Source organism: Coturnix japonica, chromosome 7 (assembly GCF_054131305.1).
Source record: "Coturnix japonica strain WE chromosome 7, WE-NBRP24, whole genome shotgun sequence".
Classification (NCBI taxonomy): domain Eukaryota; kingdom Metazoa; phylum Chordata; class Aves; order Galliformes; family Phasianidae; genus Coturnix; species Coturnix japonica.
This window is the reverse complement of record NC_140669.1, coordinates 16,807,828-16,823,793: the sequence shown is the minus strand read 5'-3', so window position 1 is coordinate 16,823,793 and position 15,966 is coordinate 16,807,828. Positions and strand designations below refer to the sequence as shown.

General features: G+C 38.0%; 2 protein-coding genes across 10 annotated transcripts in view; one reads left to right on the top strand and one right to left on the bottom strand.

The window, feature by feature from the left end:
• Positions 1-9,475, top strand: part of FASTKD1 (FAST kinase domains 1) — a 16,420-nt gene extending 6,945 nt beyond the window's left edge. For 5 of the 9 annotated variants that reach the window (XM_015868556.3, XM_085552448.1, XM_085552450.1 and 2 more), the window contains 7 exons: positions 758-872; positions 1,344-1,472; positions 2,185-2,316; positions 3,046-3,159; positions 3,448-3,589; positions 3,877-3,991; positions 4,264-4,425. In XM_015868556.3, coding sequence (XP_015724042.2) covers positions 758-872; positions 1,344-1,472; positions 2,185-2,316; positions 3,046-3,159; positions 3,448-3,589; positions 3,877-3,991; positions 4,264-4,353 — 837 coding nt within the window. In that variant the 3' untranslated portion in view covers positions 4,354-4,425. Of the gene's footprint in view, positions 1-757; positions 873-1,343; positions 1,473-2,184; positions 2,317-3,045; positions 3,160-3,447; positions 3,590-3,876; positions 3,992-4,263; positions 4,426-4,854; positions 5,001-9,250 lie in introns of those variants that run through there. The other 4 variants (XM_015868555.3, XM_085552449.1, XM_015868554.3 and 1 more) reach the window with 3 other exon arrangements.
• KLHL41 (kelch like family member 41) lies at positions 5,896-15,966 on the bottom strand. Its single transcript, XM_015868561.3, has 6 exons — positions 14,252-15,966; positions 11,564-11,721; positions 11,366-11,473; positions 9,770-9,955; positions 8,570-8,716; positions 5,896-6,875 (listed from the first exon to the last, which is right to left on the bottom strand). Exons 1-6 carry the CDS (start codon positions 15,359-15,361, stop codon positions 6,764-6,766), a joined length of 1,821 nt encoding a protein of 606 aa, XP_015724047.3. The 5' UTR covers positions 15,362-15,966; the 3' UTR covers positions 5,896-6,763.

Here is a 15,966-nt window from a genome sequence, read left to right as displayed (position 1 = left end):
TCTTAAGTTAGAAAAGTACAGGTTTGTAGCAAATGGGATAGAATGCAAGCCCTGGAAATCCATTTACCTTTATGGGTTTACCTAGTTGTTTGTTTGTTTCTCTTAAATTTTGATTAAATATACTTTTATTTTTTTTTAAGTGAGTTTACACAATTCACCTTTTCAGCTCCCTTGCAGCAGTTTTATATACAGCAGTTTTTTATTGCTGGAATGAAATTACAATGATGCAGGTTTGGGCTCAGCCACTGCTTTGGGAGTATTGTGTGAGTCTCCTCAGTAACTTATCATAGAATCATAGAATATGGTTTTGGTCAAATTCACTATTTTCTTGATATGTTCTCCTCCTTCCCCACCCCTTCATTAGGAACTGATGTAAAAGACATTCCATTTTGTCTTGTGACAGTGTAGTTTGTAAAAAGAAAAGACACTGGATGGGAAACCTTTGAAAAATCTTAAAGTCTAAGCATACAGTAACACTTGGATCATCCTCATCAAACAGATTTTGACTTTTAGTTGTTGTTGCAATTGTAACGACTTGTGCGTTTTATTATTTTTATGTTTTTCTGTAGGAAAAGATGAGGACCAGAAAAAAAAAAGCCACACACACACACACACACACCAAAAAAAAAAAAAAAGGAAAAAGTACTTCATCATTAAGTTTCCATATTCTAAATAATTTATAAAATCCTTTTTACTACAGAGCAGTTTTAGAATACTTTTCAATGGCTCAACTTAGGATACTTATTTTTTTCCCCAGATCCACCCCCTGGAAATGTATTTCATTGTCTATCTCTTCTCTGTTTTGAACTATGATCCTCCTGCCAATGAAGAGTTCTTTCAGAGCTGTATCCAACATCTGACTTCTAACTTGAGTAAGTACATTAGAAGAACATAGGCTGAGTGCCTCTGAAACATTTTATTTATACTGGACAAAACTGTGTGTAAGATGGTATTTTTTAAGCTAAGTGAAAAGATGTGTCTGTGTGCTCTGTGAAATTAAAAGTATATTTCTATTGGGTTTTCTGGCACTCTTTACAAAGTACTGTTTGTACAGGACCAGCAAAGTATCTTATGCATAGTATAAGGCAACTGAAAAGCCAGATTAATGTGCTGTCATTGAAAATAATTCCTTTGGCATTCCCCAAGGGTTGTTATTTGGGAGCTCACCAAAAATGCCAAAGTTGTAGGGAAAAATGTAGATAAACTGTGGAGTTACCTTTTTTTTTTTTTTTTTTAAAATGTTAGATGTTAAATGTAAGACAGACTTGGGAAGCAGAAGAGCATTATAAAAGTCCTTTCAATGCCCTGTAGTGTTAACATGGATTTTTGTTTTGTTTGTAAAGGTTGTTTTGATACTCATCACTTGGTGCTGCTGGGTCACATTTTGGCAGTGGCTGGGTATTTTCCTCCAGCTATCATAAAGACAGTATTCGATGTTTCTTTCCTAAGCAGATTGAATACTGAACTTGAAGGTAAATATATAGCTCTGATCTGGATTATGGAACATTCAGTGTAAAATTGAAATGTGGTTATGTATGTAACTTGAGAATTAGACTTTACATTGTTTGGCCTTCTGGAAGGATTGTTCTGTATGATCTAGACAGTATTTGAATGCTAAAAGGAAAGGAATAAACAAAATCTGTGTTTTAGAAGTACTGGCATATATTACAGATGATGCTGCCAGATAAGACAAGTTTACTCTGAAAAAATTAAAGTCAATTTACTGCACTTGGTATGCTTAATTTTAATGGAAATAAAACTATCTGAATATACTATTGTTACAAGAAACTGTTGCAGTCTAAAACTCAAGAAATAATGTGGAATTCTGGTGTGCAAAAGATGTGTCCCACCTGACTCTCCCTAAATAAGAGATTGAATACTTGTTCAACTGTTTCCTGTCCTTGTTTGCTGTTGCTGTTTTGCCATCAAAAGATAAGTGATGAGAATTTAAGTCACTGTTTTCTTCTGTCATGTTATTGCTCTTAGTATTGAGCAAAACTTATTTTTATTTTTCTGTGAGGGGTTTTGTGAAGTCTTCTAAAATTGTATAGTGTGAATTTTATAAATGCCATAGTATAAAGCTACCTTATTTTTAGTAAATGATTTCAGAAGTATCCATCTAGTTGAATATAATGGGTTTTTTTACTTTACAGTTCACACTTCTTAAAATTTTGTTTAATTTAGTCCTGTCTGATACCTTAAAGCAGAGGGTCCGCTCACAGCTTATGAAACTGAACAGAGCAGTCTGTCTGGAATGTCCGGAGTTTCACATCCCTTGGTTTCATGAGCGCTATTTCAAACATGTGTTGTGTAAAGGTAAGTTGTTGAGGAGGGATTCCCTTGTTATTATGATAGTCTGTTTTCAACAGTCTGCTAGGCACTTGTTCTAAAACTGTTGTGCTGACTTTAGCACACATTAGAAGCTCAGAAAGACATGCCCCATTATACACTTAAACAATGTTCTTCAAAAGCGTGAGCATTTAGTAGGTGCAAAATGGGAAGGCAGTTCTTCCCAGGAGAACTGATGTACTGGAGAGGAGGTATTTATATGTAAGAAATAAGATTTAAACAGAATAGAGACGGTATGTATGACATGGAGGACGATGTAAAAATTGGGATCATCAGGATTGTCTAACTGGAGGAGATGCTGTGTTTTCAGAATGGAACACTTTGATGACTTGGCCCTTAGGAAGCTAAACTGCTGTCATCTTTTGGATGCAAAATTATTAAAAACTTATTTAACAGTCTAATCATGATTAAAAACAAATTCAGCTGATGAATCCTGCAACCAAAGTGCTTGTTGTATGTGACTGGGAAAACTGGGATGCAAATTCTGGATTTGCAGTTTGGGCTTAGTAGGCATCTGTCACTTTCTACCCAAAAGATGATGATGTGGCCTCTGAACTATGACAGAATAACACCAAGGATCACTGGGAAAACTTTGATTCAGTAGCCTGGCTATCAAAAGTGCAGTGTCACAGGGTTCTGTTTCAGAACTTCAGCTGTTGTGTTTTGACTTATTAATTCTTTATTTTGTCTTTGTAGGCATTAGCCGAATAAATCCACTGCGACAGCATGTTCACAGAATGCTGGCAGAGATCTTAGGAGGGAGCCATTATGCAAGAGTATCTGTTCTGACACCATACTACTATGAAATAGGTGAGAAGTTTCACCTTCAGGGATTGTTTTGGAAACTGCTGATATTGCAATTATCACTAAGGCTGGGAAGCCCCTGGGGCTGTCTATTTGAAGGCTACAAGATACAGCAAATAAGAAATACCTGTTTTGGCAGTTTGTATAGAGTACATTTTCTAACAGTTTTGCATAATTCATCAAATATTGGATACCTCTAATGATGGTTGTCACTTAGTTTTGTCTGGAAGTAAACACTGTGCTGAACAAATTATTTTCCCTTTTTCTATTTTCATCTGTTTTGTTTTCTCACAGATTTTGAATGCATTCTGGATAAAAATAAAAAGCCTCTTTCTTACATGGCTCAGAATATACTTACGGATGATTTGAGAGAAATACACTTGAGACATGACATCAAGAATGAACAGAGAGAGGCATTGCCACAAGGGGCTCAGAGGTTAGTACATGAAATTTTTACACTCTTCAAGCTTTAGATCAAATTTAGACCAAGTTTTTGATGTTTATGTCCTGAGTAGCTGATGGAACACTTGAGCTATTTATTTTTCTGTTCCTTTTTCCCAAAACTTTATTAAGTTTAGCCTTCCTGAGTGTAGTGGGCTGATCCTAGTCAACAACTAAGCTTCCATCTACTCACTCACTCCTTCCAACGAGATAGAGAACAGAATCTGGAAGGGTGTCATGGGTTACTTTATCTGAAAGTAAGTACATTTTGTTTGTTTGCAGAATTGCTTTGGAATTTCTGGATTCAAAAGCTTTTAGCAAAGATTCAAACCGCCTGAAAGGAGAACCTGCAGTGAAAAAACGACACCTGGAAATCCTGGGGTACCGGGTCATTCAGGTATGAGCAGTCAACAATATTTTGTGACTTCTGTTGAGTTGTGCTGGTAGTGCACATTGATGGATTTTCTTTCCAACAGATTTAGAAACAGTTTTCCTCTGATAGTTAAAAGCACCTACTGAGTGAGAGCAATGTTTTAGTTTTGAGGGGTATTTTTTAGCTATTTATAGTCTTAATAAAACTTAACATCTCTGACAGCAGATGCAGCGGAGTCTGTATGTGAATTGTGTCAGGCAACATTAGCACTAAGTTTGTATGACTTTTTTCTACAGATTCCTCACTTCGAGTGGAATTCCATGGTTCTGTCCACAAAACCTGAGCAGATGGAGTATCTGAGAAAACATCTGTATGAAACACAGTGATACCAATGATGTAATTACAAGTAAATTTTTTTATACACCTTGTATAACATTAAACTTCTTGTAACCCTGGAATACCCTCCAAAATCTGTGTGTCAGCTGGACTAAAGGCATTGGGTGTCATGAAACCGGATCCTGCATTTATGAGGGTTTGTAAAAAGCTGGTCACAATATACTACAAAGATGTGGTTGAGATGCATAAAAGCTCCCGTTGCTGGAAGCTATTATTTAAGTATATGGGTCTGTAAAAGTTTTGCCATACAACTGCATTATTACCTTCTGAGATTTGACCAGATATTAAACTGTACAAAGAAAGAGCTGGAAACACTGACTGTGGAAGAGGAGGTAGCAAATAGAGTGGAAACTATGTCTGTCCTCCAGCATGTGACAAAATGAGCAATAGGGATCAAACATAGTCTCTCTGTACTGTGAAACTAACAAACTGAAATGTAGATTTACTAAGAATAGGACTGCTATTACAGCTACTCTGTTTTCATCTTCTAGAAACAGAGATAACGTGGGTGATAATGTCAGGGGAGGGTGTTGTGCAGTGAGGAACCTCCAGCTGCTTGCTTTTTCTACCCTGTGATATGGCGTGGGCTAAAGAAGTAAAGGCTTGAATCCTCTGGAATGCCCTACATACCTGAAAGGTAAAGTAGCTTGAGAGGTCTGCCAGTCACGCAGTCCCATTAATACCTGCAGTCTAGTTCAGTGCAACTTGGAAAGGATAATAGGGATGAGGAGGAAGTACTGCTTATGTCAGACATAATATGATGGTACCCATCAGTGACTGGATAGTTTGTGAAAATGTTTGTAATTATCAGTTGGAGCACTCCTTTCTAATAGTAATAAAACAAAATTAATCTGTGTAAGCCACCGTGTGCCCCGGTGGCGCAAGTGGTAGGAATGCCGCCTTGCAACACCAGGGCCCGGGGTTCGAATCCCCCCTGTGGTGCAAGTGGTAGAAGTGCCGCTCTGCAGCACAGAGGCTCGAATCCTGGGAGTTGGACTCGATGATCTCTAAGGTCCCTTCCAACCCACACGAGACTATTACTATTATTACTATTATGGTGATGGTGCTTCTGATATAACTGACAAGGGCTGTTGTAGAAGAGGGCTTTGGGGAAATACTGCTGAATGTTCAGCATATAGAAGGGCTGTATGCACACTGGGGGGTTGGACTCAGTGATCTCTGGAGGTCCCTTCCAACCCCTATAATTCTGTGATTGTATTTGTGTAATATGGAAAAGATAATTATAGAAGGTGGGATATCAGAAGGTAAGCTACAAGTCCAGGGACTGTTGTGTGATTCTGCTTCTGTACAGGTGGGTATTGTGTAGCAACCAGAGAGCGTAAAAAGTGACAGTGGCTGTAGCTGAAGGGATCAGTCAGGGATGGTTATGGGCTTGAGGTGGACCCTGCAGGTCAGGTATGTTCAATTTGCGTATGAATCAAGTTATGGGTACCCACAATGTGGATAGAATTAAAACTGTCTAAGAGTGGATTCAGAAAGTGTATCTACACAAAATATAAGACATTGTCATGTGAAATTTTAACAGCATTAAAAACAAAGTTTAATTGTTACTGGTTTAATGTTTAAACATTAAAATGCATCGATTATTTCTTAGATAGGTGCTTACTGGTGATCAACTGTTCTAGCATTTTTCATGAATCTTACTAATGACATCAGATCTCTGAGAAAACTTTCCATTAAATAATTGCTTTGGAAATAAATACAAAAGCATTAAAAAAAAGAAAAAAAGAAAAAAGAAAAAAAAAAAGAGAACCTTTGAGAAACCAAAACATAATAGGCAAAGCTATTACCCCTGTAAAATTCTCTTTTTTACCTCACAGCTGCCCACTCAGCTCTGGCTAAGGTTGGTGCTTCTGTTTTCAATATGCATTTCAGTTCCAGGCTAAATAAATTATTTTTAGAAGGCTCCATTGAAAACATCTTCAAAATATGACTGAAGAATGCAGGAGTTGCATACACTGTTGAAGGGAGAAATCAGACTTTACAAACAGCTGGTTAGAATAAAATCAGCACCTACTAGTTGTATTTAATTTAACAATCTATTAATTCTTGAGCACTGTTTACAGATCAGCCACCACTGTCCTGGACTGAGAATAAGGATAGCTAACTAGTTTTATTTTCCATTGAGTAGAAATCTTCATTTATTCTAATAACATTAATTAGAGTTCTTCAGGATTTTAAAGGCTAGCAAAAATTAACTTCTTATTGATTAGCTAGTAAATACCTTAAGACTTGGACAGACAGATTAACTGTTTAACAGTTATCTGTATAACTAGTATGCTGCTACAAAACTCTGAACAATCTGGAGACTTTACATGCAACAAATTCAGAAGAGCCTATGAAAACTCCCGCATCATATCAAATTTTCCAGCATTTTGTTTACAGTTTTGACAGCTTGAAGAGATTTAAACGTGTAGCCAAGCAGGATGCTCCAGTTGCATATCGGATCTCTTTCAGAATGCCAACCCATTCCTTCTTTTCATCATCATACCTGCAATTAAGAAAATAAGGTCAGAATGTAGCTTTGTCTAAGAAAAGGAGAATAATCTACAGGTTCCAAAGGCTTGTAGCAACCTTGTGCTGAGCACTGCTGCCGAAAGCTGCTTTTGTCCTCTAGAACTTAAGAGACAGATATTCTTGTCCATGTGGGTTGACTTTTTCCTGAACCCTAAACCTCACTGTGGCCTGTTTCAAACTTCACTTCTCCTATAAAAGTCTCTGCCTCCTGCAGATAAAAGTGTTTATTATGGGCATCCTTTCTATGGTTTTGCCACTTGACACTCTTCAGTCTATCATAGCAATGGAACAGTCACAGTAGAGACACAATGTTTCATCACTTCTACTGTAACTTAGATAATCTAGCAAACTTCTGCCTCTTCTCAGAACAATTACTCATCTGACTATTAATGTGCATGTACAAACCTTTCTGTATGTGCAGACTATTGCATAAAATGTCATAAACCAGAATGTTTTTACAGCATGTTTAAACTTGCCAACAGAGGCAGCAACTTAGACTTTTACCACATATCACAGAATTGTTTGAGTTGCAAGGGACCCTTAAAGGCCACCTAGCCCAACTCCCCTGCAATGAATAGGGACACCTACAGCAAGGTCAGGTTGCTGAGAGCCCCATCCAGCCTGACCTTGAATGTTTGCAAAGACAAAGCTTCCACCTTGTATCTGGGCAATCTGTTCCAGTGCCTTACACCATTATTGTAAAAAAAACTTCCAATGTTCAATCTAAATCTCCCCTCCTTTAGCTTGAAACCCTGACCCTTGTCCTACCACAGCAGACCCTGCTGAAGGCTGAAGAGTCTGCCTCCTCCTTTTTTACAGCCCCTGCTTTAGATACTGAAAGGCTGCTCTCAGGTCTCCCCAGAGACTGATCTTCTCCAGGCTGAACAGCCCCAGCTCAGTTAGCCTGTCCTCCTAGGGCAAGTGTTCCATCCCTGGGATCATTTTTGTGGCCCTCTGGATGTGCAACAACAGGTCTGTGTCTCTCTTGTACCAAGAACTCCACACTTGGACAAAGCAATCCAGGTGAGGTCTCTCATCAATGAAGATTTTAAGGAGCACTGGTCTCAGTACTGACCCCTGAGGGACACCACCTGTCACCAGTCTGGTGCCATGCTGGTTATCCCATATCACCTCCTGAGCACACTTTCCAGGAGGATCTGTGTCATGATCTTCCTTAGCACTGAGGTAAGGCTGACAGGTCATTCTTTCTACCCTTCTTAAAAATGGTTTCTACACTGCTTTTTTTCCAGTCAACAGGGACTTCACCTGACCACCATGACTTCAGTTACTGAGAGTGGCTTTGTGATTACATCAGCCAATTTTCTAAGGACTTTGGGATGCATCTCATCAGGAGCTTTCATGGATGATCAGGTTCCTCAGGCAGTTGCAAACCTGACCTTCACTTACATCCTTGCTCTATGGTAAAAGAATCTAAAGGCCATGGCTCAGACCATTCAAATCATCAGTAAATTAAAATAGTCATTATATCCAAATCTTGCACGCATAACTTTCTGACAAACATTTTTATTTGTCAGCAAGTCCTTTGCAACCTGTGTTACCATTCATTTCTAAAGGTAAATGTATTATTATTGTTACTCCCTATTGTCTACAAAAATCATTGTCCAATAGAGCTTTCTATTAGGAAGGTATGATTAAAGTTAAACTTACTTCCATATGTCAGTGACTTCATTGGGTGCAAATTCTTTAGATTCAAGCTGAATCATTGCAAAACCTCCAATGGCATACAAAGATCCACTTAAGGTGACTAAACTGATGGAACTTCGCTCCTGGGGAAATTCAGGCACAATCTCCCACCTTGAAGATAAATAAAAAAAAAAACATACATGTCAAATACATATGAAATTTACTAAATAGTTAGCATCGAGATACAACTCCGGTTATCATAAATGATGTTTTTCAGGACTGCCTGAATGAAATTGATTAGTAAAAGGAAAAAATGCTGAGATCAATCATCATCGAGTTTGTTTCTCCATCTCTGCAGGAACTTCATACGGGAATGCAAGTCTTGGTATGATGGAATTATATCCATCTCCTTCCAGAGACCAGTTCTTACAGGTCTCCTCTTCCCACCATCACTGCTATGCTTTATGTAGTTGTGTCTCTTCCCCTACTGCTCATTTTTTACCCCTGTAGTTTTCAAAATGAGTTTCTATTCTATGTGGCAGTAATTTGAGTAATAAATAAATGAATTAGTAGAGCTCATTAACATAATTTCAAATATTCTTCCAAGTCACACATAGGAGCATATTAAACATACTATAAAACATACAGACATCTCACTTGGAGACAATGTTAACATTAAAACTAATGGGCTAATTTGCTTCTTAGGCTCACATGATTTGTCTGTAACAAAACAGTAAATGGGGACAAGAGCCTGCAGATGTTTTCTGACCACAGACTGCACCTGTCTCAACAATGGAAGAGTAAGAACACACCAAACATAATGATAACAAAATTACCTTCACTTTCATTTGACTTCTATGGAACATAGAGAGTTACCTGAAAGAATTACTTGCATAATTCATTTTTCGACCATTAAATGCTGTAAGTAGCTTTTTGGTGTGTGTGTCTTTTTTAAGTAGATCTTGAAAGTTAGTATGTGTTGTAAGGTTGATGGCTGCAATGCCACACATTACCAAAGATATCACAGCCAACTGTGTTTATTTATGATTTAATTACTTACATTAACAAGTACATCGAGGACCTCTGAAAAATTAAAATATCATAATGAAGTTTTGATAATTTTATTGTAATATCAGCTTCTGAACACCTTTGTGACCATCTCAAGATTTTAAACGCATAGATGATGAAACGTTTGCTTAAAAATTGCTTGAGCACTGCACTCACTTATTTGTGGTCAGATCAAAAGCTTCAACAGATGAAGTAAGGCCTTCTTCAGTGACACCACCAGCAATGAAAATCTTGCCTTTATGGATGGCTGTTCCAAACATTGAGCGAGCCACTTTCATTGGAGCCAGGTCTCTCCAGTCTCCTTTCTTTGGATTGTATACAAATACTCTATTAGTACATTTTCTGGGGAAAAAAAAGAAAACTGATCATTTCTGATGAACTTTGGCTTCTTCCAAGCGAGACCTAGTTGAGGCAGATTGTGTGTGTTTATGTGTTGTGCCTCTCTTCCTCTCCCTGAGTTCCTCTCTCATATTTGACCTGGGGATGGACAAGACTTTTTACAAGTCTAAAAAGCACTTGTCACATCCATATAACTAAACCATATGTTAAATCTGCTTCCACTGGGCAGTAATTTCTCTGTACCTTTCCCAGAGTTTTCTGCTAAGATGATCTTGTGGAGGAATATACAACAAAGGTTAAGGAATTAACTAAATTTACTAATAGACAAGAACAGGAATAGCATTATTTCCTCGTTAAACAAGTATGCATGTAAATGGACTAATGTAGCTTTCAAATATATTCAGTTGTTTTACAGTTCTAATATGGAAACACAAAGAAAAAAAGGAGCAGTCTGCATTAGACAGTTTGAATCTATATAAATGAATATGCTCTGTAGTGGGAGGAGATAAGGTCCCCAAATACTATCTGTTCTCTTTCAGAAGAAAAAAATACATTAAACAGATAAATCCTTCAGGCATCTAAAGAAAAGTCTTTTCACCTTTGGCCTGGTTCAATGAGAATCTAGACAGATTTGCTTGGCATGTTTAAGAACCTAGATTTTATGCTGTACATGGAAACTTTGGCTTGGAAAACATCACTTTCACTCCAGTACAGCACAGAGTGAAGTGCCAGGCACACCAAAAGCCAAAACACACGAATGCCTTTAAACATTAGCTTATTTGAGTGTATGGTAGGTAATCCTCAGAGAATACCTCATATCATTTCTCAGAATTATATGACTTTAAATACAGTTTTAGCTCAGGTGAGCTCATTCTCATGAAAGCAAAGGAAGACCTGCTGGTAACTTCATCTGTACTGCAGCTTCTTGTTCCTATGCTGTACTTAAAATACTCATTTGCTTGAAGAAAATACCAGCACACACTGAGAAGCAGTAAAAGCTTTGTTTTGGTTTGGTTTTATCACACATGTTTTGGTATGAAAGGCACTACAGGTGGGGGGAAAAAAAAAAGAAGAATTGATAGCGTAGTTCCTTGGTACTTAGCATTTCTATCTGGAAGGAAATTACACTTAAGAGAGGATCCTTGTAACTGTGATGAACCTGTATGCAATTTCCCTTGAAGGAAGTAAAATGGCTAAAACAACTACTTAAGATTACAACTTAAATGCAGTTTTACCTTATTGAGAAAAAGACTCAACCTGTAGACTACAACATGCTGCCTTTTGCCAAACTGGTAGTTAATTTAATGTAGAGATGTAAAAGTGGACAGCCTAATTTCTGAGTAAGGACATAAAATCTATAAAGGATCAACCAAATAATGTTCTAAATAATCATGAAAAGACTTAGAGACTTACTTATCATCAGTTTTTCCACCGAGACAATATATCAATCCATTGTTTGAGATGGTAGCATGGCCATATACTTTGATGGGTAGTTTTTTGATCTCACCCCATTTCATTCCCCTAGAACAAAGAATAATGCTGTTAGGCTCCTTCAACTAACAATGGGCTGTATATATGTCCTCTTTGGGCAGAATTAAATGTTAAACATACACAGGGTCATAGCACAATACTGAATCTAGAGACTCCTCATTGCGAAGGTCCTTGCCTGCAATTACATAGATCTTGTCGTCTGACTCTCCCAGCCCGAAGAGACACCTGGCTGACGGCAGTGGAGGAAGGGCAACCCACTCACCAGCAATGCTATCCAGCTGAAAAAGCACCACAACAGAAGTGTTATCAAAGGCAAGTAGTAAAAATTCACATGACAAAACTGTTCCACAAATCTCTCAGCATCTCAACAGCTCAGCTGCTCACCTGGAACAAGCTATCCCTCCCTTGGTGTACCTATTGAATGGTTAATTTTACCCACCCATGCATCATGACACTAGCACCCAGCAAATGCTACACAGCTCTCTTTGCACCTGCTCACCCTCATTCCTCACAGTTTATTTGCTTTTTTAGCTTCTTTCTTGTTTAAAGGTCTGCACTCTCTGGATTTCCTATGTGTTGGAAAGAATGTTTAGTTCTTCCTCTCTGAAGGAAGCAAACACCTCTGCCATTCCACAGCTCCACACTGAATAGGTTGTGCTAACTGCTACAGGGAGAGATGCCAGACATTATTAACAGTCTTGAAGCACTATGTAGCAAATGGCACAGATGTTTAATGTGTAATCCCTAGAGCGAAAGATGTGATGTTTCATCACATATAGCTGCAAAAGCTCCTGACATTTCTGGATGAAGACTTTGTTCCTAAGCAAAAAGAGAGGCAGTGCAGCTCCATTGGCAATTACACTGATGTCAGCCCTTCTGAAGTACTCCTAAAACTGTACTAAGGTGAACACACCAAAAGAAAAGCAGCAGGAGGACAAAAGAAAAAACAAAACCAAAAAACAACAGAACATTATTTTCACAGAACTGGAATACTTCCCTGGTTTTTTTTGTTTGATTGTTTTTCAAATCAACCGGAATGCTCCCTAGCATATGGTATTTTCTCTCTTCTACTGCATATAGATTTGCTTGATAATGTTACAGGCAGGAAAGGTAAAATCTGTGTTGGCATGAGCATAAATGCATTTGATGTAAAGTGAGAAAAAGTTCAGTCAAAGCAATCAGATCTGGGTTTAGCTCAGTGACATTCTATTTCTAGAAGTGTGTTCCACAGTCGAGGTAAAATGCATCCCCCAGATCTGATAGACCACTCCTATTGAACTAATTGTTCTACAGCAATGGTAAAGCGTAGTTCAAGGCTGTGGGTTGTCCCAGTAGCTAGATTTAGGTAAAGAGGTCAAAACAGCTGACAGCCTGCTTTCTGTATCAGTCTTAAAGGTGACATCCGCAGTTGATAGAGCAATAAACAATTAGTCCTGCATTTTTGAGACAGTGGCAGCTTGGTTTTGTCCTGGGTTACCAGCGTCCAAGCCAAATGGTAACAGGTTGTACTAACAGAGTAACAGGTGCATGACTAACAGAGAAAGGACCTTTAGGAAGTGAATGTGGGTATGACACCATATTAACATCTTACAGAGAGCAGCCAGATGAGTAACGCAGAAAAGTATTTTAACCATATGCAGTAATGGCAACAAGCAACCTTAAAGATTATTTATCTTTAATGATAAAAAGGAAGCAGGATTTCAGGATATTAATTTAGACATATAATGTAGCATTCTGAACATTTAATCAGATTTTAGTATCACTCTTGAAGTTTAGTTTTTCAGAGACCCCTTTCTAGTAGCCCCATTATTCAGCTCTGGATTACATCAATGTGGTTTATCTATGGGAAGAATATAGCTGTAACAAGTTCTGCACTTTATTGATTAGCATTTTTCACCCATAAAGGTACATGAAATAGTGCTAATCCCCCTCTAGCAACATGGCTTTCCTCTCACAGCTATGGAAAATTTTTGAAACCAGCTCTTTTATGGTGCGTGAAATCAGTGAACCACAGTGCTATAAACATTCACTGTTGTCATTTTTAGATACGTGAAGGCTTTAGGATCCTATCACTGATTGTTACTGTTTTGCTTCATATTGTCAAAAGATCTGCTTTCACTCTTTTAGGTCAGTGTGCCTAAAGACAGACCATGGCCAGTAGCACATCGTGGAATTCACCATAAGATCATTTACACATTAAAAAACAGCATGTAGACAGATAGCTAAATATACCACAGAATTTGTTTGTAATGTAAGCATGCCAAATTGTTATTTTGCTGCTTTTCTGAAATATGTCATGGAAGCTAGTTTGTATTAATTGGCTTTATAAAGACTTATGCACACTAAAATTTGGCACTTGGGTTGAAATGTGGCAGTTAGTATCCTGACACTGACAGTTTGCCAGGAGAACAACCTTCTACCAATAAATTATGTTTTAGAGTGCCCTTAGGCTTTCAAATGTAAATGTAGTAGAAGGACTTGTGAAATTTTAGTGAAAAAGTGACATTTAAAATACAGATATTATTCTGTCATTAAAATATTTCATAAACAAGACAAACATTATATCTCTATATATAATATCTACATACGAGTTACTCTTTCCTGTGATCTTACCCAGCGTTTGATCTTGAAAGAGAAGATACAAGTCCCTCTATTTAATTTGTATCTATGAGACAAGAAGAGCTTTTTATTGGAACACCTCCCCACTGACCATACAGAGACTAGACAATTCACTTGCGCAGACTCTAAGTACTTTCCAATAACTCTAATAAGCACTTACCACAACAATAATAATTAGAAAGCTTATACCTGAAAGAAGTATGATTGGAAAGGCTGATCTTTGTTCTCCTCTTCCACATACAGTCCTCCAACAATGTAGACCTGATTTTGTTTGGTGACTATACTGGAATGGTTTCTGGGAATCTGTTCTGCCAGGGCTGCCAGGTAGCATTCATTTTCAAGAGGATCATAAGCTACTGCAGCAGTGTCATTAACCAGGAGAATTAGGTCTTTGACAAACATGCCGTGCCTGGGAAGGTCATTTAGGTAGCCCGGCAGTAAATCTTCATCTCCTACATCACCATTCACTTCCCCTTTGTTCGATTTTTCTTTATTTGCGCTGGAGTCAGGCAGTTTTCCAGCATAAGCATCCTTAATAATCTTTACTTTTTTCTGAAGATCTGAGTTGCTTTTAATTATATCGTCCTTCTCAACATGTTCTTTGAAATATTTTTCTGGCATAAGACGAAAACGTATGCAGTCAAAAACTTCTCCTAGGCTCTTTACTCTGTTCTCCTTGTCTGACCGGACCCATCTCATCACTGCTTCAAATACCAGTTCTTCCTTCTCTACATTTAAGCTGTCAGGTGAAATAACGGAGATAAGTTCGTTTGGTGCAAGCTGCAGGAAGTCTTCTTCTTTGCAGATCTGCACAAAATGATCTGAAACAAAATCACGGGCAGAAAACGCAAGTCTTGGGCAATCAAGCAGAACACCTAATCGAAGGATAGCCAGACAGTTACCGACAGCAAGCCTCTTCTGAAGATAGGAGACACACACGGTGAATACAGAAGGGATCTGGAAGCGGCTGGCCAAAGCAAAAATATCTTGCACGTTAGAATCATTAAGATCAATAGTTGCTGAATAAAGGTATTTGACAATCATATCCAGGATGTTGGGGTCAACGTTATCTAGAACTACCTCCTTCTTTTTCTCTTCATTTTGCTCAGATAAGAAATACTCACGAAAATAAGGGCTACATGCTGACAGAATCAATCTGTGGCAAGGCAGACTTCTGTCACCAGCTTTTAGGGAGCAATCTACGAATTTTTTCTCTTCCAGGAGTTCTTTGAGGCCATCCTGAAGAAGGGTGGATTGGTAAAGTCTGAGTTCTTCAGTCAGTTCCCTCTGGGAATCCATTTTGCAAATACTTGGGGAAGGGAGGGAGCAAAAAGCTTGTGCTCTTGTCTGCCCAAATGTCTGTCTGTAAAAAAGACAGACCAATGTGCTTTGCCCTGCCTGAAGCCTCTGCAACTTAATCTCACTAGCTAAATATAGGTACCTACTCTTACAGGTCGGAATTTAGGATGCATGGTTTGGAAAAAAATAAAGAGTTGTTCTCACAGCTGTCAAAGACTGAAAGAAGCAACTGTTGCTTTTACTCACTGTGGTCAGGTTTTGCCATCACTCTCCACATTTAATCAGTGAGATTACTTGCAATGTAAGAAATTATTTGACGTGAGTAAGGACGGCAGAATGAGACCCTCAGTAAGACAGCTATGAGCAAGATCATAAACATACACTTTATGAATATTCTCAAATAAAAGCGTTGCTAATCAATTTGTCAGCTGCAATTACTTTGTCAGAATGTTACTTGAATGTTACAGTGCCTTGCTACAGATTTTAAATGAGATACTTTATTATATAAATTATCTCTATCCTAAAATAACTTTTATTGCATAACTCACACAAGCATTTTTTAAGATATAGGTAATAAAACTGAATTTTGAGCTGCTTCTTAACAC